The 27,341-nt window shown below is 35.7% G+C and overlaps 2 protein-coding genes across 3 annotated transcripts; one reads left to right on the forward strand and one right to left on the reverse strand.

Annotated features, from left to right (window-relative positions):
* Window positions 1-1,721: 1,721 nt before the first annotated feature.
* Window positions 1,722-6,661, reverse strand: LOC149148812 (protein DETOXIFICATION 35-like). 2 transcript variants are annotated; one of them, XM_089438179.1, is made up of 8 exons: window positions 6,325-6,661; window positions 4,492-5,030; window positions 4,295-4,381; window positions 3,378-3,434; window positions 2,870-3,108; window positions 2,429-2,547; window positions 2,106-2,192; window positions 1,722-1,984 (listed from the first exon to the last, which is right to left on the reverse strand). In XM_089438179.1, exons 1-8 carry the CDS (start codon window positions 6,619-6,621, stop codon window positions 1,862-1,864), a joined length of 1,548 nt encoding a protein of 515 aa, XP_089294305.1. In that variant the 5' UTR covers window positions 6,622-6,661; the 3' UTR covers window positions 1,722-1,861. The 2 variants fall into 2 exon arrangements, with proteins under 2 accessions (XP_089294305.1, XP_089294306.1); XM_089438180.1 differs by lacking the exon at window positions 6,325-6,661 and adding an exon at window positions 5,175-6,213.
* Window positions 6,662-16,203: 9,542 nt separating this feature from the next.
* LOC149148813 (uncharacterized) lies at window positions 16,204-21,480 on the forward strand. The gene is made up of 3 exons (XM_089442282.1): window positions 16,204-17,956; window positions 18,460-20,519; window positions 20,635-21,480. The coding sequence occupies exons 1-3, from the start codon at window positions 16,204-16,206 to the stop codon at window positions 21,478-21,480; spliced, it is 4,659 nt and encodes a 1,552-aa protein (XP_089298408.1).
* The last annotated feature ends 5,861 nt before the right edge of the window (window positions 21,481-27,341 follow it).

The following is a 27,341-nucleotide window of genomic DNA, read 5'->3' on the forward strand; positions in this document are numbered from 1 at the left end:
AAGCACAAAAAAATATTGACGACATGCCTTGGTTTCAGTGTTACATTTTTCATTCATAAATAAAATACTTCAATTTTCATTTTAAATAAAATGTTCACTTACCTGAAATGTTTGCTTCCTGAAACTATAAAAAAATTGTAATTTACTACATTTTTATTATTCTCATTCTTTATCATTTAACATTGTTAGTTACTCTGCATTCAAACAAGTGAATAGAAAACAACTAACATTGAAACTTACTTGGTGTTTAAAACTCCATAAGTCACAATGATTGACTTTGGAGAAGACTACTATTAATATTGGAGAGCAATAAAGACAAGGTATGGTGTTTACTATAATAGCTCAAGTTAAAAGTTTGATTAGCCTATGATTTCAACTGCCATTTTTAAATGATCGATGTGAAAAGATGGAAAACCTATCATGTGTGACAATAAGAACATAAGAAGAAAATAGTTTGAGATTTATCACAATGAAGACTATTTATAACTAACTACATTCTTATTATTCACATTTTCTATCATTCAACGTTGTTATATTGTCACTTTGCATTCGAAAATTTTATTTCATCATTCAAGTTATTAATAGTCTCTATCAACTCAACAAACTGAGGTAACTAAGCAAATTTAAAACTAAAATGGTCAGATCTATATTAGACATATTTATCATATTTAAAATGATCAGAATAATTAAATGTTTAACAAATTTTGTGTAACCGCACATCATTGAAATCACTGTAGATTCATCTTAACTATGGATCTATCAGGCTCTAAGAGACATCAAATCACAATCACTGGGGGTACAAACATTTTCTAATTCTGCATTCAGAAAAAAAAATTGCACCAAAAAAGATTAATCCCTCTTAATGTTTGTTAAATTTAAAGTTAAAATAAATCTAAATTAGTAAATAATTAATAAATTTAATTCCATTTTATTTAAAATATCCTCACTTAATAGATAAATTATATGCTGAAATATAAGTAACCTATAATTTCTAATAGATTTAATATTTTTAATCAAAACTTGTACGGTTTTTATGATCATGTTTTATCATATCTTTTATGATTATGATTTATCAGGTATAATAATATATTTTAAATATAATTATATTAGTAAAATTAAAATATAATGAAAAGAAAATGAAGAGGAGAATGAAACATTCTCCATTGTCACATATATCGAACAACAGCATTTAAAACTGGACAATCGCTCTGAAAACAAAAGTCTATGAATTTATTAAATGTGAAATTAAAATTTGGCATGTATTCTTATTTCAAATTAATATAATACGTATATACAATGAAGAAAATTTTCCCTTAAGATATATATACTATGAAAATAAATGAAAATCCTGTTGCTCGTAATACTTTATTAAAAACAAAAAAAAATGGTAATTAAGAATCCCTGAATCCCTACAACTGAAATAAGGAAAAAATCCATCTCCTCATTTATCTCAGAATTCCCGAATTTTTTTGGTATCTTAATATGTTGTACTCGAACCTGTAGGTAGTTTTATATGCCTCCAGCATTCATGGTACCTGTGAATGAATATTTACTTGACCAACCTCCCAATTTTTAAGTGAAATTTGGGCCAGACATTCAAAAGATAGTAATACCTGTGAATAAGCATCAACTAGACTAAGATAGGCACTTTGAAAGTGATACTTTGTGAATAAACATCTCCCAGACATTTTAGAAGGCAATTATTTTTCCTTCCACTCCAATCTCCAACCATCTCAAATATTATTGATTCTCGTGAAAGTTGATGGTTCACTGTTCCTCTTACTGCTGTTTGTTGCCTGCTACTCATGTGGAAGAGAGTTAGAATGGAAGCTAATGTGACGAATAATTGGCTGTTTTACTTCTAAGCAACAGTCAATATATTGACATCAGCATTATTCTCTGATTTTAAATCAACTGAGCTGTGTTTGAGAGCCTCAACTACACCACCACCCCATAACTTGATACGATTTTCGGCAGCAGAGGCCTGCATTTCCGTGGAGATCAAGAACCGAAGTGCTCAACATATAAAAAAAAATACAAGATAAATACAACTATTCCATAACTTCATCTCAAGCTAGGATATAAGATAATTTCATAGTTCATACCTCTTTGTTCCAGTTTGTGAAATATACAATCAATAGCAAAATCAAGGTCTGCAGTGCAGTTCCACCAATCATCCCACACCAAATGCCCTGATCCCTCATTTCAACATCAAATTTACACAAAAAGTTAGATGGCTGAACAAATTTTTCCTTTCACTGAAGGCAATGCTTACAACAAGATCAATTTTAAAGCTTGGAATAGAGAGACCAGAGAAGGCCTTCTAGTCTTGCCTTCTACTCCAATAATGTTTGCAATGCTGAAATCAGTGTGTTGGAATCATAACGAACAAAGCATAAAAAACAAAACAAGGGAATGCCTAGTGCACCTTTACTCCTAAGTCAAACTTGTAGCCCAAAAGTAGACCAAGAGGTACACCAAAAACATAATAGCATCCTAAGTTTATGTAGGCTACCAAACCTTGCCACCCTCCACCAACAGCCACACCTGATAACATTTCCAAGAGAAAAACATGATTATCTTGAAAACATTACACCTTGAAACCAATAGGGTTGACTGCCAATTGTTTGGTTTGACTTTAAATTACAAATCTACTTTATTTGAGCGTTATGAGGAGAGTGCTCTGTATTAGAGGGACCATTATGATTGAAAAAATGTGATGATTGAAAATTATAAGCAGAGGTGAAAACCTCCAAGCATGTAGGTGCTAATAAGCATGGAATTATGTTGGAGATATGAGCTTTGCCCACTCAAATCAAAATCAAATATAAGAGGATTGAATGCAAATCATATACAAAATATATATTACCTGATAGAACTGGCTGTACACTATTTAGAAGCATTGTTACTGCAAGAAGGATTGCTAATTTAGACACTGCTGTCATGATCACCTCGCTGTCAGTAAATAGTACGGCAAATTTGTTCTTCACGAGAAGAACTATAACCATACAAATAATGCCAATCAATAGTGATTGTGCAACCACAACCATAATAGAGAATTTTGTAGCTCTTGGATGGCCAGCCCCTAGTTCATTGGAAACTCTCACGCTGCAGAAGATGTGTTGAATAGAGTAAACTTAAAATTGAAGATTGAAAGAGAGAAAAGTAGGATACAACATCAAAATTACAGATAAAAATTAACAATTTGTTAGCAATGTGCTTTTAAGAATGTAGCTTAGAACGTTCTGTTGTCCCATCTACATAAGACCTGACATGCCATATTTCAACATGTTGTTTCAGACAAAAACAGAAAAAATAATTGTAAAATAATATTGTTGAAATAAAGAGGGTATGTGGAACTAAAACAGCTAGCTTACCTGATGGCAGCATTAATTCCAATGAAAATCATGGCTTCCCATCCGTTCAAATTCGTGCTGAAAGAAGATTAGTTAGAAATATTTGAAAGTAGTAATCACATTCAAATTCATGCTGAAAGAAGAATGGTTATAACTTATTCCAATGAAAATCATGGCTTTCCATCTATTCAAATTCATGCTTAAAAATACTCAAAAGTTGGGATCACATTCAAATTCATGCTGAAAGAAAGAATGGTTAGAAATACTTAAAAAGGAAAATCAAATTGAAATTCATGCTGAAAGAAGTAATGGTTTTTCCAATGAAAATCATGGCTTCCCTTCCATTCAAATCCATGCTAAAAGAATAATGGCTAGAAATACTTAAAAGGGGATATTACATCCAAATTCATGCTCAATGAAGAAGGGTTATAACTACTTAAAAGGTGAAACAACGGTCAAACTTGAGAACAATCGTTTCAAACTGTAACAAGGTTACCAGAGAGAATCCTATATCATTTGGAAAAAGGTGCTAAAGAACCCATACATGGCCTATGGCTTAGCTTCTGTTGAGACACAAAGGTTAGACTAATTGGCTTCTGGTGGCCATATGCACTCCCCACTGCTTTGTTCTATATCCCTTGTTGCGGGGTAATTCCACATCTTATGGAGATAAGGGAAGAAAATGTGCATATTCCTCAAAGCCATGCCAGAACCTGGGCCAGTAAAGAAGTGCAGGTAGTGTATTTGAATGTCGAGCCTTACGAACTCAACACCCAATGACCTGGGGCATTTTGCATCTCTTTTGCAAAAACTCTGTCTAGTGGATTAAGTTCTATAAAGAGACCGTAAAACTTTAAAAGCTCATTAGTCAAAAGTCTTTGTGCCTCAAGAGAAAGCAAGCCCCGCCAGACATAGGAGGCAGTGGACACACTGCTTACCAAATGGAGATTGAGTCCACTGCGATTTCTGCGTTCTTTAGGTGGCCCGTCAAAACAATTAATGTCATGAAATACCAGACCTCCAAGCTGAAATGATCATCAAACCATCCATATGTCAGAAAGGAAGAAGGAATGAGAGAATGTGAGTAAATACTGAATTTTAAGCTCAATGTAACTAATTAAATCCTGTTACTAACCACAGCATAACCGCAGAAGCCAAGGAGAGCCGAACAAATGCCCACAGGTCATAGAAAGCCAAAACAGATAATCCAGTCCAAGCATGAGGACACCAACGAACTGCATAAACCAGCTGGCATATAACCATTGTCCACCAGCTTATGTTCAGTGACACAGCTGCTCCAACCAATTCCCAATTCAGTTTGGATATGCATAGCCAGCTAAGGAAAACGTGAACTATCAACGCAATTACAGAAATCCAAGCCATGGCCGTGACTTTGCTCTGGGACTGAAGAAACTTCTGAACTGGAAAATTAATAGCAAAAGAAAAAAGTAGTGGAAGTGTCCAAATGGCAAATTGTCCAGCGAGATCAGAAATATCATCAGCTTGTCCCAACAGCTTCAAAATCGGCGCAGAGAAAATGTAAATTGGACTTAATAACATCGCAGTTACTGTCAAAATTATCCAGGATCGTTGCATAAACACTCCAAGCATGTGAATTTGACCTGCCCCAAAGGCTTGGCCGCAAAGTGTCTCCAATGCACTTCCCATTCCAAGCTACAAAAGTGGAAAGCAAATATCCCATGTTCAGAGACATTACAAGTTGAAGCAAAGCTATAAGGATTTCAGAGATATTACATGTGAGTGGGAGAGATAACTCTCTAAATAAGGATTTCAGAATGGGTATTTCATGGAAGTTACCTAAGATAGGGAAGCTTCTCCCATAGGTTTGGCTCCGCCACCGTCCCTCTACATATGAGAGAACCTTAAATGATCTACAAAGTTGCATTTTCAACTCTAATATTTTCACTATTTCTAATGTGGATGCCTTTTATAATCCTTAATCCATTAAAGTATTCATTCCATTCCATACTATTTAATCTAATGAATACCTATGAGGTAGCTCGGCTCCCTTACCTACTGTAAAATACTAAAGCTCTCTCACCATTTACCCTGCGCGAGGTTCTACAGTGCTTGCTCGGGGAGCCATAGGGTAAGTTCTACTCTCCTTACAATATGAGTAGTATTTTTTTCCTTTTCCACTCTTTCTTCCGGAAGCATAAAGAGAAGATATATTTCATAAGGATTAGACTGTCAATTTAAGTCGATAAGAAGAATAAGGCAAGTGGAATTCTATAGTTGCGCCTCATATTTCAACCCTGCTGTTCCTCATATTTCCAGCCTGCTGCGCCTTATATTTTACTTTCACAAAGTTTTAGGCGGTTGATACTATTTAAACTCTAAGCAGTAACGGTTTCTTACGATCAAGCCATGGTGAAGAGAGGGGGAGAGGGGGAGGCTCTGTTAACCACCGAATTATGTCAATAATATAGAGGTCTTATATAGGGAATTATGATTTCTTACTGGCACTATATTCTTCCTTTGGTTTGGCTGTTTTCTTCTTCAATCAGTTACTCTGCTACATAAACTATTATTTTACTTTGAAGGCACCAGTTTTTCAGTTCTTTTCTTCCTCATTTATGACACGTTTCCTAGAAGAGATTTTGTGATAAGGAGGTCTCACCTCTTTTGGCAATATGATCAGGAAACTTCTAGAAGCGCCATTCAAGGGGCTCGATTCCCGAGTAGCGTGCTGAAATTTGTGACATGGGATATTTAAAATCTTTGAGCAGTAAGATGGTCTGACTTTTGGAGAAAAAAGGTAAGATGGTCTGACTTCCAGAAGTGCACTTTCTGGGACAAATGGCCATGGGTTCGATTCCCAGTACGGCACGTTATAACTATCTAAATAAATCTGTAACAGTGAAAGGGCAACATATTTGGCTAAAACTATATACCATAACTCACATTCTGAAAACATAACCAAATAGATTTTGATGGCAGTACTCACCATAAATCCGAAGCTGAATACTACGATCACATTGATTCCTATGGATACTGCGGCCAATTGAAGGCTGCTCAGCTGGCCTGTAAACATCAGTGTAACGGACCCGACTGCATATTGGCACATTGTGGTGATAACAGCAGGCCCTGCTAGAGCCCACAGCTTTTTGGATTCAATCCAACTCTCCCTTGCAAACTGTGGGAATGTTGTAATGGCAGGTAAGTCGCTACTTCTCACATTTAGTTGTTGCTGGGGCTCCTCTTCTACAGTCGCGAGCAATGGGGAGCACGGAGAGTCCGCCATATTGGTTGCACCGCTTCCATATGCTTCTTACCCGTACGTGAATATATATACATAAAAAGTCGTCAGTAGGGATGGAATTTGATGGGTAGTTTGTTTGTCAGGGGATGATTTATTCCTCCAATACAATTCACAATTTTACAAAGCCGTCAAAATTTTTATTTGATATTAAAAAACAGACCGCGAAAGTGTAAAAACCATCTTATTTAATTAGTAACTCTGTTTTTAAATTTCAACCCTGGTTGCCAGACATTGCATTTAACTATTACACCTCTGGTTATTATCCGAGGGCGGGCGATATTCGAGTCGACAAGACAAAAAACTGGAGGAGAGTAGCAAGCGAAGCTGTCATCAACCGTGAGTCACCAGAAAAGTGTGAAGCTAAGCGGTCAAAAAGATTCTCGGGTGACGGAAGCTTAGCCTATAGTCGTTACGTTTTTGGAGGTGCTAGCCCAGTTGATCAAATAATATTTTTTTTTAATAAAAGTGAAATCAGGTTTTTTTGTTTTTCCTCAATTGTATTTTGGAGTATATATTGAGAAGAGATTCCCCGGATGGAGAAGAGATTCTCTATTATTTGGAGGTTTATTTTAATAAGTGTTATCTAATTATTATAAGTTCTACAGTTTTTGGTTGAGTCAATCCGATAATTTTTTAAAGTTAAATTATGATTTTTTAGTAACATAGATTTATTTTAATGGTTTTGTTGGACTATTAGATATTTTGGAATTTTTAGTCTATTAAATTAAATAATTTTTATTTAAATTTTTTTATTTTTTTAAAATGTAAATCAAATAATCCTTATTCAAATCATTTTTTTATTGTTTAAAATGCATTTCATAATTATATATAAAAATTATTAGAATGTAAAAAATTTATGACTCAACTTGTGTTTCTAATAAATCTATGCTAAACAAAGTCCATTAAAACATATAACTCCAAAGCATATAACAAATACATTACAATTACTTATCTTGATAATTTAGAGTTATTATTAGGAAAATATAAAATTTAATATATTTTTATATTGTAAATTATATATTTTATATATAATTTATAAGATATTCTTATTATTAGGGTTTTAACTTTAGGAGTTTATTATTGTATTCTCATCTCAAGGGATTTGAGGATTTGAATTTGAAGGAAGATTGAATTTGCGAGATTTAATTTTATATCAATTTGGAAGCCTAGAAGTTAGGTGAGCAGGGTAATATTTTATTGTGTAATTATTTAAATGTGATCAAATTATTAATTTGGAAAGTTAGGCACTTATGATAATACTATATTGTATAATTAATTTTATTAGTATATATTTTAGTAAAATGTTAAATTGTCAGGATATTATTTAAAGCGAGTTGTTTTTAGTGAGATTTTTTGGAAACTTTTTTGGTGGGTTTTTTCTGGTCTAATTTCTCTAAAATTTTGCAGGAATTTATTGAAATCACAAGCTTGATGGGTAACTCCTGCACAATCTAAGTGCCCTAGGGGTTTTTTAGGGTGTTGAATCCATAAATAGAGTAAAAAATATCAGTTTAAACAACACAAATCAATATTTCACCTCTAATTTTTGAAGTCCAAAAAGTCACACTAAAGACAACTCCCTATTTAAAGTATATGATTTACATAATTTTATTAGAGGTAATAAACTCAATAAAAATTTAAAGACATTAATTTTCTTATTGGTGTTATCTTGCCTTAAGTGTTTTTGAGATTTTGGCATATGATTTACAATATTTTTAATTAGAAAATTAAACATAGAAAAACAAATTAATTAGTCAAAATATAAAAATATTTAATTATAAAATTTTACTCTTACAAATTACCAAAAACCTAAATATTATAGATTAATATTGTAAATTTTTCTTTATTTATAATCAATTATATATTTTATAATTTTTTTAATCTCATAAAAAATGTATGATGTAAAATCTCATGCTATTTGTCACGGCCAAGTAAGACACCAAATTGGTGTATAGACCCCCTTGTTTGTGCAACAAGGGATCCACCTCATATATACTCTATTTGTCTGGTTTTGAACCTGTAACTTTTTTTGGAGGAAACACATGCTCTTAACCATTAGACCCACTAAAGTTGTATCTTAAATAAAGGTAAACCACTAAACATAAAATAAAAATGAATACAATATAGTTTTAAATATAAATAATAATTATTAAAAAAAGAGAAAAAGTCAGAATATTTTAAATAAAAATAAATCTTTATATTTTAATTTTACGACTAAGCTATTATATATTTAAGAATTCAATTTTATTAATTATATTCAATATTTATATTATATATTATTATTTTTTATAATTAAATATTTGTTAGGATATTTTAAATTAAAAAAATATAAATATATATAAAAAAATTTGATAATTTATTTTATATATGTAAATTTAATTTGATTTGAAAGACCGTTGTATGTTTTCTCATTTGATAATTAAATAAGTGTAATATGCAATGTATGGATGACGACGTGAAGAGGGGACCTCTCTTTTCTTGTCATTTACATGTTAAATTTAGCAGCCACAAAACTACGGTCCAGACGCGTGGTACACGTCGCTGACTCGTATTTTGTTTTATTAAAAAAAAAATCTTGTCAACATCTAAAAAAAATGGTTATATGTTTCCATATAAACCTTTTAAATATTAACTTTAGTGCTCAGAAAACTGGTCCACGGACCTACAAATTAAATATCAGAGCACGAGCAAACATCAGACCATAAAGTGTTAATATGCGAGAAAGGGGAAAAATGCATTTTATATAAAAGAATATAAATATAATTTATGGAATTATAAACTAGGTTAATTGATAACTTAAGAATTAGAAAAAGAATAGTATTAAGATTTATTCCAAAGTTCATATATATGTTAAAATTTATATTGTTTTATAATGAATTATTATATAATTGGTTATTTATTTTGATATTATTTACACTAAAAAAAATGGAAAATTTGGTTTTAATATTTATGGTATTGACGCCTTGTCACTTAGAGTCTAGTTATCTGTGGGTTTTTAAGAAGATTCTAAAAAGTATGTAGCTTTAAAGTCAATTGAGGATTGGGGCATGCAAAAACCCTAACTCTAATCCTAGATGAGTATCAAGCTATGTTCTTTAATGAGTTGTTATTTGTTTCATAGTTGTGTAGATTTAGAAGTGGGATATAAAAGCATAACATAGGAGATAGAAGATTATCTAATAGTCATTTAGGCCACAATTTTGAAGACAACTCCAAGGTGAGTTTCCCTTTCTTTTTGCATGTATTTCATAATTGAAGAAAAGCTAGAAGAGCATGAGCCTCACCTTCTAGTTGGGTTTTCCCTTGTGTTGGGTTTTCCAAGTCACCTTGTGTTAATTTGTATGGATGGCCTATCCTTTTGTTTGTTCTCTCATTTTCAAATTATAGTGATTTTCATAAATTTGAGCATTAAGCTAGTCATATAAAATCTGGGATCTAAGGAGATAAATTGCATAATAAAACATTTTAGAGTTTACAAGATTTCTTGTGATGAACTATTCTAGTGGAATCTAGAAATCATTTTGGTATGAAATCAATGTTAGATGCAAGTTCTGGGAATTAGCTTAAGAAGTGGCAGAACCTTAGCCATGGTAAATGAATCCAATCATAACAACTCTCGAGATTCAACAACAAAAGGATTTCTCAAGCTAGAAGAATAAGTCCCTAATATCTCTTGCAATATGGTCTTCCTCATGGTGGCTCTAGTGAACAGGTTCAAAACTCTTGACGGGGGTGGTGGATACAATATAGGTGTTGGATCAAATGAAAAATTGAGAGATATTGAAGACCCATAGAAGGAGTTAAAGAACAAGCCCAACAAAGAGAAGCCAAGTTTAAATGGCATCATTCCTTCACAACCTCTTTTTAAAGCAGAAGCAAAAGTAGACATCAAATCCTACCAAGGTGAGATCGATGTTATTAAGTTGAATCATTGGTTTTAATAGTTAGAAGTGTATTTTAGTGTCCATAATATAAATGAAGAATCAAATATTTCATTTTCCCTATTGAAACTGGAAGACCATGAACAAACCAAGTGGGAAAGCCACACAATGACACTTAGGTAGGAGGGTGATCTATTAGTAACTAAGTATGAAATGTTTAAAACTATCATTGAATCTCAATTTGATCATATTTTGTAAGTAGAGGACCAATGGATCCATTGGAATCACTTTAAGTAGAGGCAAGGGTGGAATGTGCAAAAGCACACCACCAAATCAAAACAATAACAATGAGGTTGGGTATATTTCCCAAAAACCAAAAGATACTCTTTAAGTATTTCGGGGGTCTACACAACTATCTATGAAAGCAAGTGATGCTCTTCAAATCTAAGCTTTATTTATAGGAATTATGTGAAAGAACAATACTTTGATAACATAGGCTATAAAAACAATTAACCAATAATTCTAAATAAAAACACCCTTAAGATGTTATCAAATAAAAGAAGAAAAATGAAAAGAAATTAATGAAAATCACTACAAAGATTCACTACAATCTCATATTCATGATCATATAGAAAAATAAACATCACATCCATAATTGAATCTTAAACACTATCAAAAAGGTTCCTTACCAACTAAATCTTAAACACCATAAAAAATATTCCTTACCAACACAAAGTCTTATGGTTTTAATCAGGTGGAGACTTGAGAGCATAGGATATTGAGAAAAATAGAAACTAGAATAGAGTTTCTTAGTTAATTATATTTAGTAATTTTTTTATTAAAGTCGTTATCAACAAACGAACACATATGTAGACTCAAATCTAAGTGGAAAACCTTGCTATTGAGTAGATTTGGAATCCACTCACTGAAATTAAGAAGGAATTCTTCACCTAGTCCCTTAAGTTAATGTAAGAATAGATCGTTAGATTTTATGACCAGTATTCCATTCCTGGAAAGCCTCTCTTTAAGGAAACAAACTCCACATCCATTGAGTTTTATAGGGTGTGGCTTCTCATTAAAATAAATAAATAAATAATTAAATGAATTTGTATTTAAAAAAGTACCCTAGGTTAAGATTTTTCGTCATATATATATATATATATATATATATATATATATATATATATATATATATATATATATATATATATATATATATATATATATATATATTGCAAAAAGTGTCAATATATGTGGTGCATTTGTCTCCACTATTAGAGAATTGAGCTAGCATTGCTCATTAGCACTATGAGAAGGGAGTTTCTTATTAATCCTTGGTGGAAATTTGTTGGAGGAGAGGTTTTGGCCCTGGCTTGCAACCTACATTTTACATCCTCTTGTCTCATTGATCTTCATAGTTTGGTAGTTGTCTGATGATAAGAACACTAATAATAATTAAGTGAAAGAAGAAATTAATCAAGTTAAGTAAAAATACATCACAAGTAATTATCAAAGAAAAATAAATCACCTAATCTAGTTGCCCCTAGATTTCTCAACATATATCTCATGGTCTCGACTAGTCTACTGACATACCCCCTGATAATCACATGAGATACTCACGTAGAGGTTTTATCCACTTAGTCAAACCCCATAACCTTTAGTGCACATCTTCGTGTGATTCATTGATCTTGAACTTGGAACTTCCTAGAGGCACATAAGTCCATGTAGCCTAGAGGGGGAAATGGTACCAACTGATCTCATGGTTGTTCCCTCTAGGTATTTTATTGAATAAACTTATCTCTTGCAAATGTTAGTTGCTATGATATCCTTTTCTTTCATTTTTAACAAAATGCCTAATATTTGTTTATTAATAGTTAAAGGAAACATAAAAATGTCCATTTAATATTGAAAATGATATTCATACATTGAATTGTGAAATTCCCCTGTCATTGAGAAAATATTCAAGGGAGCTTTAAATAAATAGCCCATAAGGAGCAATAGTTGCTAATGTTGTGCAAATGGTGTAGAAAGTTAAATGACATTAAGCATTGAGAAAAACTTCATGTTAATGGTGTTTGAGGCAAAGGATTCCTAAGATGGGTGACCTTCTAGGAAGTGACAATGACTAAGTGCAAGTATTGAACTATAAGTTGTAATTTTCCTTTCGGTTGTGAGCACATTCATATTCATGAAAGACACATAAAAACCCACTTTAGATGGAGTCCAAAATCTCCCCAATTAAGTACATTGCTTTGCATCTAAGCTATATTTGTACCCAAATTACTATTACAAAACATGTACTCTAAAAAGACACTAAAATCTACTCTATATGGAACCTTAGGCCACTATATAACAAAGGTATATGTCTATTCATTTTTTAGAGTTTTACATCTATAAGCGTGGATTTCTATCTCCCTGAGGGGTTGAATTTAGGATATTCCTCATCAAATAAACTATATAGAAAATCTATATGCTTATTCAATTCTACATAGTCTCCCAAAGAAACCTAAAACCTAATTTAAGATCTTTGTAACTAAATATATAAGGCTTTACAACTAATTTATATGCCTAATCATTTTTGGAATTCTAGAGAGTTGTGGATTTCTATCTTCAAAAACCTCTTTTTTGGCATGTACCATATCTATGTATGCTCTCATTTGTGGTACTTTTCCTAGAAGGGACTTTGTGATATGGAGATCTAATTTATTTTGTTAGTATGATCAGAAGACTTCTAGAAGCGCCCTTTCTGGGATAAATGGTCAAATTAAGGGGCTCGATTCCCGAGTAGCATGTTAAATTTGTGATATGGAGATTTACTATCTTTTAGTGATACGATGGTTTGACTTCTAGAAGTGCACTTTCTCATATTAATGGTCATGGGTTCAATTCCCTAATACCATGCATTATAACTATCTAAATAAATATGTAACAACAAGCAGCGACATCGTTTAGGAAAACTATGTACCATACCTCACAATCTAAAAACATAAACTAAATAGATTTTGACGACATTACTCACCATAAATCTGAAGCTGAATACTACGATCACAAAGATTCCTATGGATACAATAGCCAATTGAAGGCTACTCAGATGACCTGCAAAGATCAGTGTAATGGACCTAATTGCATATTGGCATATTGTGGTGATGATAGTAGGCCCTGAGATAGCCAACAAATTTTTGGATTCATTCCAACTCTCCCTTGCAAACTGTGGGAACGTTTTAATGTGAGGCAAGTTGCTACTTCTCACATTTAGTTGTTGTTGCTCCTCCTCTTCAATAGCGACTAATGGAGAGCACAGAGAGTTTGTCATATTGTTTGCACCGCTTCCATACGCTTCTTACCCATCTATATATATATATATATATATATATATATATCTATATATATATATGTAACTAACTTTTATAGAATTCGTTAATAGCCGAGGGAGGGCAATACTCGATATCTATATCTATATATATATATATATATATATATATATATATATATATATATATATATATAACTAACTTTTATAGAATTCGTTAATAGCCGAGGGAGGGCAATACTCGAGTGGACAACACAAACACTTAAAGAAAGTGCCAAGCGAAGTTGTCATGAACCTAGACCTTAGTAAAGAAAAGTGCCAACTTGAGTTGTCAAAAAGCCTCCCTAGTAAAGGAGGCTTATCATGATATTGTCTTGATAGTTTAGAATTATCTTTATCAATAAATAAGATTCAATTTGTTTTTTACATCAAAAATTATAAAATTTTATTGTTATGCTTAGTATTTTTGTTTTTTTCTGACTTCAATTTGGGTGGAGTTTGTCCTTTAAAAAGAGTGAAACACTTATCTCCTGAATATTTAATGTAATTATACTATGTATAATTATTTGAGTTAAATTCAATTTACATAAAGGATATTATTTAAAATATATGATTTTTTTTTTTTTTTTTTTTTTTTTTACGCCATAAGTTTTGACATTAGATAGAGAAGAAATGGTCACGGGCTCTGCTAGGGTTCTGCGAACACCTGCATACGGCGCCGACAACAGTGAAGAAAACTCCTGCTCAGACACTGAGTAAGCTATAGTACCCCGTCCTGCAGCGCATTCGTGCCAAGGATGGATCATCCCCAGGGGGGGCGTCGGAGCCCTCCCCACCGCAGTCAGATTCTGAGCACCAAGTGATCTTTGGATCCGTGAACGAAGAAATCCTGAACAGGGGAAAAATCCCTCAAACTGACCTCAACAATGACAGTAACCGCAAAGAAGGAGATGGCACACCGCAAGAAGAAACCGAAATGCCTGGAGAACAGCCGCAAATCACCTCTAGCACCTGCAGACCAGCGGCCAAGATCAGACCAAGGATCGAGTTGCCTGGAGACAAGATCGATGATAGAATACAGTACATGAAGGACCATGCCCTCATTGGCAAGTTCATCGGTTTCTGGCCAACTGAAAGGGCCCTAAAAGGCTGGATAGCTGCTAAATGGAAACCCAAAGGGGATGTTACGCTACAATTAGGGCCGAAAGGATTCTTCACCGCTATATTCTACTGCCCAGAGGATAAACACAGGATCCTAGTAGGAGGACCCTATTTTTTCAACTCGGCTGGGTTATATCTACGCGACTGGATCCCCAAATTTAACCCGGACAAAGAAGACCTATCATGGGCTCCTGTTTGGATCAGGCTGTATTCGCTTCCAGACGAATACTGGGGGGAGGAGCTCCTCAAAAAGATTGGCAATGGGATCGGCGATTTCATCAAAGTAGCCGAAGAAACCCTGTCTCGTAAGTATACCTCCTACGCCCGGATTTTTGTTTTCATTCGCCTTAATGAGCCTCTCCCTGAGTCAGTTGAGCTTGCCCATCGTGATGAAGAGTGGATTCAGCCTCTCGACTACGAGCATGTTCCATTCCGATGTAGAAAATGTCATGCCCTAGGTCATCTTTTCAGGGATTGCCCTCTGAATATTCAATCTAATCCTCCTGATCCCTCAGGCTCCCCTGCTCAGGATGGATTCACCAAAGTCTCCAGCAGGAAGCGTGCGCACAAAAAGCCCTCCAATGGTCACAAACCCCAGCCCCGCAAGCCGCATGGCCCAGTAACCAAGAACAGCTTCGACATTCTTGGTCAATCCTCTGAAGACCCCCCCTTAAGCAAGGAAGCCGCACCTGATCTTCCCTCCTCCTCCTCCCCTCCCCTTTCTTCCTTCTCCCCTCCCAAATCCTCCGCCCCCCTCTCTCGCCCCATCATTCTGCAAAAGGATCTGACCAGCTCAGCCGATAAACTCAATAATATGGAGGTGGATGACAAAAATGACATTTCCCAGAATCTTGACTCTGGCAATGAAGACAACAATCAAGTGCAGATAATGGACGAGGAACCGGAAAGCATAGACCTGCATGGTCTAGATCTCTTAGAAATGGAGGCTGCATGCAGAAGGAAAGCATATGATGCCATCCCCGAGTTTCAACTTGACAAACTCGAACTGGTTATCTCACGCGCCTACTACCAAAACCAACTAGGAATTCAGCCAGGCAGCCAATGGGACGGCACCCAGCGCCACAAGGACTCAAAAAAAAGGGGCCGAAAGACAGATTTGCAAAGGACGATGGAGATTGGGAAAATCTTAGTCGATTCTGGCAGATACGCCAAATTGACTAAGTATTTCAAGCCCTCTGCTAGTAGTTAAACATGAAGCTAGTATCCTGGAATATAAGAGGGCTTAACAGCCCCGGAAAACTCAGGATGTTGAGAAACATGATAAAGAAGGAAAAGCCCCAAATTTGCTTTCTCCAGGAGACTAAATGCAACAGCTCTATGTTAGACAGCTTCCTTTTAAAAGCCTGGCCAGGATGTAGAACAGTGGCGGTCGATGCTTGTGGAGCCTCAGGAGGTTTGGCTATAGCTTGGAACACTCAAGCGGTCTTCCTTACCGATTTTCACGCGGCGCATCATCTGATACAGGCCACCTTCCACATTCTGGGGACAAACATTCATGGCAATTTGTCAAATGTCTACTTCCCGCAAGACACTAGCAGCAAGGTAGAGCTTTTGGACACTATCGAAGTCCTCAGCAATAGTAGGAAATTCCCACTATGGATCGCTGCTGGGGATTTCAATATGATTACGAAATCAGAAGAAAAGCTGGGAGGAAGAAGCAGATTGGAGCCTGAGGTTGATCGATTCAAAGAATTCATAAACTCGGCTTCCCTTATTGATATGCCGTTCTGCAATGGTACCTTTACCTGGAGCAATCGCAGGGCAGGCAAGCATCAAATCGCCTCCAAGCTGGATCGCTTCCTCCTCTCAGACAATGCGGTTCACATAGGAGGGGATTTCACCGCATCCATTCTGGCACATTCCGGATCAGACCATTGGCCAATAGCTCTTCAATGGCAAAGACCCGGCAACATAACCAGAAAACCTTTCAGGTTCGAAGGATTCTGGCTCACTCATCCCAAATTCAAAGAGTTTGTTAAGAACATCTGGACCTCATTCATCCCCCCAGAAGGAGTGAGAATGTACCAATTTCAGAAGAAATTAACATTTCTCAAGAGCCATCTGAAACGATGGAATAAAGAAACCTTTGGCAACATTTTTGAGGAGAAGAAAAAGCTCATACAGGACCTGGAAAACCTTCATCAGCAGATCATCACGCAGGGGCACACGAAAGAAACACTGGAGAAGGAACGCCACATTCACAACTTATTGGACGAAAGAGGGAAGCAGGAAGAAATCTATTGGAAGCAAAAATCAAGGGTTCGATGGTTGAAGGAGGGGGAGCGCAACACTAAATTCTTTCATAGAACAACAGTACAAAGGAGAATGAACAATAACATCCCCTTCATTCAAAATCAAGCAGGAGACAAGGTAGAAACGCATGAAGGGATTGAAGCCGAGCTCCTCAATCACTTCCAACAAGTTCATCAAGAGCAGGGAGAAGACAGGCAACATGCCATAAACAAAATTACCAGCAATATTCCAAAAATTATTACAGAGGAACAAAATGAACTCTTAATGCGCCCCATCAGCATAGAGGAAGTGGATGATGCCATGAAGCAACTTAAAGAGGGCAAAGCTCCTGGTCCCGATGGGTTCACAACTACATTCTTTCATGCCTTCTGGGATATGCTAAAAGAGGAAGTCTGGCAGATAGTAGAAGAATCCAGAGCAACACGATGGCTTCTTCCCTCTCTCAACGCTACCTTCATCGCTCTCATTCCCAAGGAGGCAGATTCCATCACTCCAGATAAATTCCGTCCCATTGCATTATGCAATGTCATTTACAAAGTAATTTCAAAGGTCATAGCTAATCGGCTCAAACCGCTTTTGCCAGCACTAATATCCAAGGAGCAATCTGGCTATGTGGAGGGGCGACACATAATGGACGGTATCCTGCTCTCTCACGAAATCATCCACTCTCTCAAGAACTCTAAGCAAGCAGGTATGCTTCTCAAGCTAGATCTTTCAAAAGCATTTGACAAACTGAACTGGAACTATATCCATCATATGCTTAAAGCCTTTGGTTTTTGTCCTTCTTGGATTCGATGGATCCTGAACATGATTAACTCCACTCATTTCTCCATCTTGGTCAACGGCTTTCCATCCCGCTCGTTCAATCCCTCCAGGGGCATCCGGCAAGGAGACCCCCTCTCCCCCTTTCTTTTCGTTTTGATGGCCGAAGGGCTGGGAAGGCACATCAAGCAAGCTCTTTGCTTGCGGCAAATTAAAGTATCTCTGTGCATAACTCCCCTGCCCTCTCCCATCAGCAATTCGTTGATGATACAATGCTGTTTGGGTACCCCTCGGCTCAAGAAGCCCGTAGACTCAAAGGTCTCCTCCAGGACTTCTCTCTGGCGTCTGGCATGACTATCAACTGCTCCAAATCGCAAATTTTCTTTTTTCATACTCCCCCGTCTGTCAAATCTGCTGTCTCCCGCATTTTAGGCTTCTCCTCTGCGTCTCTTCCCTCCAAGTACTTAGGTGCCCCCCTCACTGCTTCAGCTATCAAGCACTCTGCCTGGCGCACCCTTCTGGACAAAATAGAAAATCGCCTCAACCTCTGGACTCACAGGTCGCTTAATCTAGCCAGTCGAATGATACTCATCAAATCGATTTTGCAAGCTATGCCTCTTTACTTGTTTTCTTCTATGGCTGCACCAAAATGGGTCTTGAAAAGTCTCAGGAACATGCAGCGAAACTTCCTATGGAGCAGTTCGGCCACCAATCGAAAATGGGCCTTGGTCAGATGGACAAAAGTCTGCATGCCCAGGGACAAAGGAGGAATTGGGCTAAGAGACCCTGAACACAGTAACGCCATCATGAATGCCAAGATCTGGTGGCAGTGGCTCACCAACCCAGACAAACCTTGGGGAACGATATGGACAGCGAAGTATGCAGACAACAGACCCCAAGAGGAACTCATAAGATTCACTCCCACTGAAAAAGGCTCTTTGATATGGAATGCTGCAAAGCAACACCATCACATTATACAACAGCATAGCTTCTGGGAAATCAGAAATGGTTGTAGTGCAAGATTCTGGATGGACGCCTGGAATCAAATGCCAAGACTTACGAACATTCTCCACCCCACAATGATACCGAAGAGGCAGGAACAACAACAGGAAAAGGTCCAATCTTACTGGCAACCAGAGCTCGAAGAAGGCTTCAGGAAATGGAAAGCAAGCAGCCAAATCCTTAACAGCGATGAGGATAGGATGCATAAGGAGATGGATATTGAGTTACGGAAAAGAAGAATAAGACAGAACAATGGCGAGGACATTCTCCGATGGGGATACCTGCCTAAAGGAACCTATACCACTGCAGAAGCCTACAAAACTCTTTGTAACTTCGCAGCTAACCCCGACCCTCTATGGAAAAAAATTTGGGAACTTGGTCCTTGGCCAAAAATCTCCTATTTTCTCTGGCTGATCGAACACAAAAAGATTCTCACCTGGGATAAACTCAGACAGAGAAACTTCCATGGCCCCTCGATCTGTCACAACTGTCTTCAGGATGAGGAAACCCTCCAGCATCTACTGAATTCTTGCCCCTTAGCCAAGCTTCTCTGGAACAGGGTCAGATTCAGATGTCAAAGACAAGGCATCAAGGAGGACGACATCATCAATTCCTTAAGGCTATGGCCCAGGCAACCATACAAAAGCTCACTTCTCAATCATCTATGGAGTATAATCCCAGGGATTGTTCTTTGGAATATTTGGAAGGAACGAAATCAGCGTATCTTCAAGAACAAAAAATCGCCGCTAGAGGTAATATGGAGCAAGATTCAAGGAAACATTCAAGAAACAATGGCGCTCCAAAGTTGGACCAAAGAAGATAGGCCAACTGAGGACAGTGAGCAGAATATTCTAAGAAATTGGCAGCTGCAGATACCTCAAGATACCCAAAAAAGCAACCTCCCCAATAGCAGCAGCATTAGAAAAGATTGTCACTGGACTGCTCCCCCTGAAAACTCATTCAAGTTAAACTTTGATGGGGCCTCCAAAGGCAACCCAGGGGCTGCAGGGTTTGGAGGCATTATCAGAAACCATGAGGGCACTCCCCTTCAAATCTACCTAGGAACCATTGGATGGGACACCAACAATTCAGCAGAGTTGGAGGGGCTCTGGCAGGGCCTTCAAATTGCCTGGAACCTTAATCTCCAACCCTTAATTGTTGAAGGGGACTCTCAAATACTCATTAACATGGTAACTCGTATACATAATGGTTCACAAGCAAGGAAAATAGCTCCCAGCTGGAGACTTGAGGCAAGATTAAATGAAATAGCGCACAGGATTGATAATGCAAGGGCTATTTCCTTCAAACACACTCGACGGGAAGGAAACAAAGTTGCAGATCTCCTGGCCAATATTGGGGTTGAGACCAGCACCCCACTAATCTCAGGCAACACAAACATCATAACCAACAGACAGCAGCTCCAGGAGTGTGAAAGCTTAATCCAAGAGGAGGCTGCAGTCCCGGATGCGGGTGCCACCTCGCATGACCAGGTAAGGCCACTTGCCACGACCGATAGGACACGCGACGGACGGAGGGCTTTAAGACTCCTCGCCGCCACCTCCCATCGACCAGCAATGCAGCACACTAGCCTTTATGAAGGCGCAGGAACCACAGCAGAGGAGGATGGCCGCATTCAATGCGGGGACAAATCGAAGGAATGAAGGGGTCGTTAAGAATGTCGATTTGGGAGCAGATAAAACCCACAGCGATGGTGTTCTTGCTCTGCGTTCTGAGAATTCTGGAGTCATTGTGGAATTGGGGGAGGCTGGCCGACTGCTGGTCCTCCCTGGTTCATGCTTACAGTCTTTTGTCTGCCATCGAAAGCCGAATTGGAAGGAAGCTTCGTCTGAGGAAGAGGAATCTGGAAGAATGGTGCGGGAGCGAATGCCATGTCGTCGAGGCAGAGGCTCAGGGCGAGCCAGATCCTCTCGCGGGCCTGCAGCTGATCTACACCACCATTGCTGCTGTGTTTACTGTTATCGACGTGCGGGAGCTCCTCAAGTGCAGGCTAGCCAATTTGTGGAAGCTGGAGGGTCCAGCAATGGCGAGCCAAGCCTACCTGCATTCGGCTCTGTCATCTTCACATTGCGCAATACCAGAGAACATTTGGGCATCAATGCCCATATTTCAGTGTTGTTTACCAGGATCCCGGACGAGAATGAAGATGGCTTGCCTCGGCCACCTCCAATGGAGAATCCCTTGGATAACAAAGAAGGAATTCCCCTGGTGCAAGAGGGAAGTCTGCCTCAGGCTCTGGCGGAAGAATGTCGGGTTGTGGACAAAGGTAAGAGGCCTTTGGGGGAGGCCTCAAGCTCGAGGGAAGCGGCACTGCGGGAGATCGAACCTGAATTGCCGGCCTTCTTGGACGGCCTACCAGAAGGACATGGCTGGGCTTGGATTCGTGAAGCTAAGCCCGAGGACGAGCCAGGGGACGACGCGAAAGAAGGCTAAGCCCAGGTGGCTCTCATGCATGATGCCTGGACGCGTGTGGGATCGTGGTCGGTTCTGTTATCTCTCTTGTTGTCTTTAGTCTTTCTAGTTTTTTTCTATTCAATGGTGGTTCTGGGTCGTATGTATCAACTGCTGTCTCTTGGTTTCTTTTCCGTTATGGAATGGAGTTTTTTTGGCTTGGGCCATCATCACTGGCCCTGTATCCATTTGACAAACTCTGCCCCTGCGTGGGTTTCACAGAGATGTTTTGTGTCTTTTTGTTGGCGGTTTGTAGGGAGATGTCTAGCTACCTTCAGGTGGTGGGTTTCACAGAAATGTAATGGGTTTTGGGAATATGTCACAGCTGCCATGGAGCCACATGAGCAGCAAGAAAATCGTATGTAAATTTCCGCTGTAAATATTAATACAAAGTAGGTAATGTTGCTTAGAAAAAAAAAAAATATATGATTTTATTGAATATAATAAATTTAATAAGAATCACAAAGAATGATCAAAAAAATTTGCTCAACTTATTTTGGTTTAAATGATTTTAAATTTTTTAAAAATAATTTATTTAGGAATTTAGACTTCTGTGATCCATAACATTGTTTAGATAATCTTCGGCAAAATCACATAATCAATCTTTTGTCGACGCGTTTCGAACCAACCAGTGTGGTTCATCGTCAGGACAAGTTGAAGACCAATCTGGCTAAGCTGGCTTAAATAGAGTGTGCAGAGATCCCAACGGCTATAATGCCAACAGCTAATTTTGACCAAAGGTCTTAGTCAAACCACTAATTATATTTTTAATATTGCTAAAACCTATAATCTATTTTTATTAGCTTATATACTAAGAGGGTTTCTTTGTTAATTTTGAGTATGAATAATATAGTATTTATACAATCTATTCTTAAATATAATGGTCATGTATTATCGTTCATATTTAATTAAATAATATCATTCCAATGTTATTTAGTATTAAATTATTACTTTTCTAAGAAATTTTGTTATATTAGGTAAATTGGTATTAATTTAATAATAATTGTATAAAGCTAGAAGTCTAAAGGTAAACTCTAATATAATATTTTAATTAATTATATCAAAGGGCCCATTCGAAAATAAAAATAATAATTAAATCATCTATATAATTGATAATTCCAATATTATTAAATTAGTATTCTTGTTAAATCTTTATTATTTAGGTAAATACATAATTAAAGTATATGTTAATTAATAATTGTGTATTAATTTAATAATAATTGTTTAAAGCTAATGGTCCAAAGGTAATATCTTATTTTAATTAATTATATCAAATTGGCCCATCCAAAATTAATTTATGTTTATTAAATAATCTATATAATATATAATTCCAATATTTATAAATTAGTATTCTTGTTAAATCCTTATTATTTAGTTATATTAGATAAATACATAATTAAAGTATATGTTTATAGAATATAGGTACATTGTGTATTAATTTAAATTACTTGTTTAAAGCTAAGGTCCAAAGGTAAACTTTAATATATTATTTAATTAATTATATCAAATTGGCCCATTCGAGAATAAAAATAATAATTTATGTTTATTAAATAATCTATATAATGTATAATTCCAATATTTTTAATTTAGTATTCTTGTTAAATCTTTATTATTTAGTTATATATAATTAAAGTATATGTTTATTAATAATAGAATATCCAAAAATATAACTAACTCAAATTCACTCACTATTATGGGTATATCATATAATCATATCAAAGTATTATATATAGAATAATAATTCCTTATTTATTATTTGACATAAAGGCCATTTTATCAACTATATCACTTTCTATAATTTATATTTAATAATCTATATTCATTAAATAAGTAATACTAAAAAGATATCTATGTCAATTAGGTAAATAGATTATTACTAATAAGGTTTAAAATAGGGTTTAATAGTCCAATATATAAGGAATTAGTTAATTCGCCAAAAACACACCTTAAGAAGATGGACGACAGAGACCATAAGACCTAACAAAAGGGGAATGAGGAGGCTAGGAAGACAAGGCTGGGACCCAGCAACTGCTAATCTTCCAGCCATCATCCCTATTAAGATTGTTCGGCCTTTTCTCAATCTCCAGGGCCTCTCTAAATTATTTATTTTACAAAAAATAATATCAAAAAACAAATTGAGACTATAAATTGCCAATAATTTAAGTGTGTAGAATTACTTAAAAAATACTCATTTAAATATTTTAAATATATTTTGGAAAAAAATTATAATAACACTTAAAGTATATTTTAAATTTATTTAAATGATGGTGATGATGATGATGGCGGTGGTGGTTAACGTTCACTAAGACCAAATTGGTCTATCGGACCTATACTTTTCTTAGTTCTTAATTGTTTGGCTTCTCATTATTCTTGGTGAGATTGGTGCATTAGCTTTCTTTCTTTTCTCTACGGTCTTCCAACTTCCTTTATCTCGCATCTCCTTCATCTCTTCTAGTTCTTGGGACATTGGTGTCTTAGCTTCGCGATCTATTGTGTTTGTCCTTTTGAAGATAGTCGGACAAGAAGTTTGGTCTGGGAGATCTGCTTTGCTGTTAAATGAAGATTTATTTTGTGCGGTATTCGAATCCTCATAATTGTTGATGCTTGAGGGGTTGTCGAGTTCACTTTTTTCCTGTTGGGCGGGGCTTTCCTCGTGCTTGTCTTGAGAGTTGTTTCTTTCTTGCCCGATTTTTTGCAATTTAGAGTTTTCTGGAGAGTGTTCTTCCTTGATGAGAGTGTAATGCTCTTTTTATGCTCCTTCCCACCATGTAGATTTGTGGTGATTCTTCTAGCATAATTTTTCTGGGAGGCTTTTGGGCAATTTTTGGCTAGATGGCCTGTCTCAAAGCAGGATTGACATTTGAAGATGACACTTTCATAATCAAGTTTCTAGTTCCACACATAGTCTTTACTTGTTAGGTTTATTTCAGTTGGGAATCTGACGCTAAAGTCCATTTCCACACAAATGCGTGCATAGGTGGTTCTGGCATATTCCTCTGTTTTTGGGCACCTGTAGTAAAATTTCCCAATTGCATTTCCAATGGCTTTTAGCGAAGAGAAATTCCAGAGATGCAAGAGTAGGTTTGGCAATCTCACTCAAATTGGTGCTGAGGTTATGATTGTTGTTGAGGGATCGAATGATGGGTTCCATGGCTTCATGAATAGGCTTGAGTTTTCCCAAAACCAAGGGCTAGAATCTAGAATACATTGTCTGCTTTCAGGGTTTTCAAAATCCACTATAAAAAAACCCCTAGCACAGGGGTAGATATTAATTTCATCAGAAATGACAGGCTTCCATACCTTCGAAATCCAACTCTGGGGAGCTGTCAGCCGCGGCCAAAAACCATTGAACCGGTAGATTAAGGCACTTTTAGAAAACTTCAAAGCCTCATCGAGTGAGGCCTGGACCACCCGGACAATGAGAGTTGGGGCTTTCACTAACGATATGGGCAGGAGCTTGCCCCCTAGAGGCGGACAGAGCTGAGCCAACAACTATCTTCGCGAAGCTGGGAGCCATCTGGAATGAGAGTCAAAGTGTTTCTTACAATGTTGTCCCTTTTTCGTTTAATGAAGTCCAGATTGCCAAGCAGAGAGCTCAGGAGATCGTGGTGAGACTCGTTAACAGTGCCAATAATAATATCGATGTCAAGCATCCCAGGGTGGAAGACTTCGCCGAAGATCGTCACGCTCGCAATGGTTCAAATCTCATCAACCACCATCATGCTCAAGCAGTCAGATCTGAAGACAAAGCCCCAAATCTAGTAGTAGATCGCCCAGCAGCAACGCTTCCTCTCATAGATCTTGCGGCAGTAGATTGCCCAGCCCAGCAATAGATCGCCCAGGAGTTTACCCTCACGGCAGTAGATCTAATATAAAATTTTATACCATTCTATAAGAGTGGTAACCTATCACGTAGTGAACCAGTATATTGAAATAAAAAATGAATATGGTTTTGAATATAAGTAATGATTATTAAAATAAATGGGAAGGGTCAACATATTTTAAATTTAAAAATTTTAAATATACATTTATATTGAAATAAAAATGAATATGGTTTTGAATATAAGTAATGATTATTAAAATAAATGGAAGAGTCACCCTATTTAAAAATTTTAAATATACTTTTTTTTTTAATATTTTGATTTATGTATAATTAAAAAATTAATTTTTATTAATTATAATTATAAGTAATATTATATTTTATTATTTTTGTATGAATAAGACTTATAAAAGATTTAATTAATTTTTATAATTAAATATCTCTGCGTGAAAACCTGAAAAACATTAATTATTTATTTTTATATATTATAATATAGGAAAATCTAATTTGATTTAAAAGATGACTCTTCGTTTCCTCATCTTTATATTTACATAGGAATGAAAGGTGATTAAAAAAACACATGCTTTTATCGTGTATCGGGAAGATAGATATAATATTCAAATATATATCTTTATGAAAATTTTAAATCTTTACCCGATGCGGTTGAAAAGGAAAATTTGTAGCTTATATTATTTTTAATGTGATTTCGAAAGTCTAGCGGAATTTTTGACCCTACCATTTAAAAAATAAAGGCAAGCATAGTTTAGAGAAATATCATTCTTTAATTTAAAACAAAAATGTACCCGAGAAATCACAAAAGCTTGAATATCGGATCCGATGAAAATGTGGTTGTCTTTTCTGAAAATGTGGTTGTCTTTTCTGATTTTGATAAGCAAATTAAAATCAAAGATTTCAAAAGATATTTTAGAGTGATTTGTTATGATTTTAAATGGAATGGAGTTGTTTTTAGTGTGATATTTTGGAATTTTTGGTGTGGGAATCTACTCAAAAAAGTTGAAATGAAATTTTGATTTGTGTTATTTAAATTGGTTTTTTGATTGTATATATGGATTTAACACCCATAAAAACCCCTAAGGTGGTTCCACTATGCAAGGTTACCCATCAAACTTGTGAAATGGAATTAAAAAAAAATTAAAATAAATTTTAATATAGAAAAATAATTTTTTTGAAATTTTTAGAAACTAACATTAATACAATTATATTAATAAATGTGGTTGATATACTTTAATGAGGTGTATATTAATAACTTGCACAATCATATTATTAAATATGATTAATATATACAGATAAATTTCAATGGATATGAATTTAATATTAATAAATATATAAATATAATAATAAAACAATAATAATAATTATATCATAAAATATTATTTTCATCATATTGTAAATACGATAATATCAATTTATAATAATCATTATTATATTATAATAATATGATAATATTATTGATATTATGAATAATATAATAAACACTCATATTATTGACCAAAGGGATTATTAATATTATAAACCCAAGACATTATAGACATGAGGAAATAATATTATATACAAAGATAAATATTATAAACTTAAAGGATTAATATTAAAAACCCAAGGGATTAATATTGAAAATCTATGAGATAATATTATAAACCCTTTGGATTAATATTATAAATGTAAGCTATTATTAATATTATAAACACAAGGGATTAATAAACCCAAGGAGTTCATGTTAGAGACCCAATGGATTATAAACCTAAGAGAATTATATTAAACCTTAGGGTTAATATTGTAAACTCTATCAATAATATTATACCCTAGGAATATGAACCCTTAGATTAATAAACACAAAGGATTGATATCATAAACCCAAGGGATTAATATTATAAACCCAAGGATATAAACTCTACGATAAATATTATTGATTCAGGTGGATCTACAAATAGAAGTGGCATTGAAAATAGCTAAAAATAAAAGTCCTCGGATGGAAGTGAAACCAAGGCCATGTCGTAGTGCTCGT

This window comes from Pinus tabuliformis, chromosome 9 (genome assembly GCF_031772625.1).
Source record: "Pinus tabuliformis cultivar Carrire ecotype Pingquan chromosome 9, CPIR1, whole genome shotgun sequence".
Taxonomy (NCBI): Eukaryota; Viridiplantae; Streptophyta; class Pinopsida; order Pinales; family Pinaceae; genus Pinus; species Pinus tabuliformis.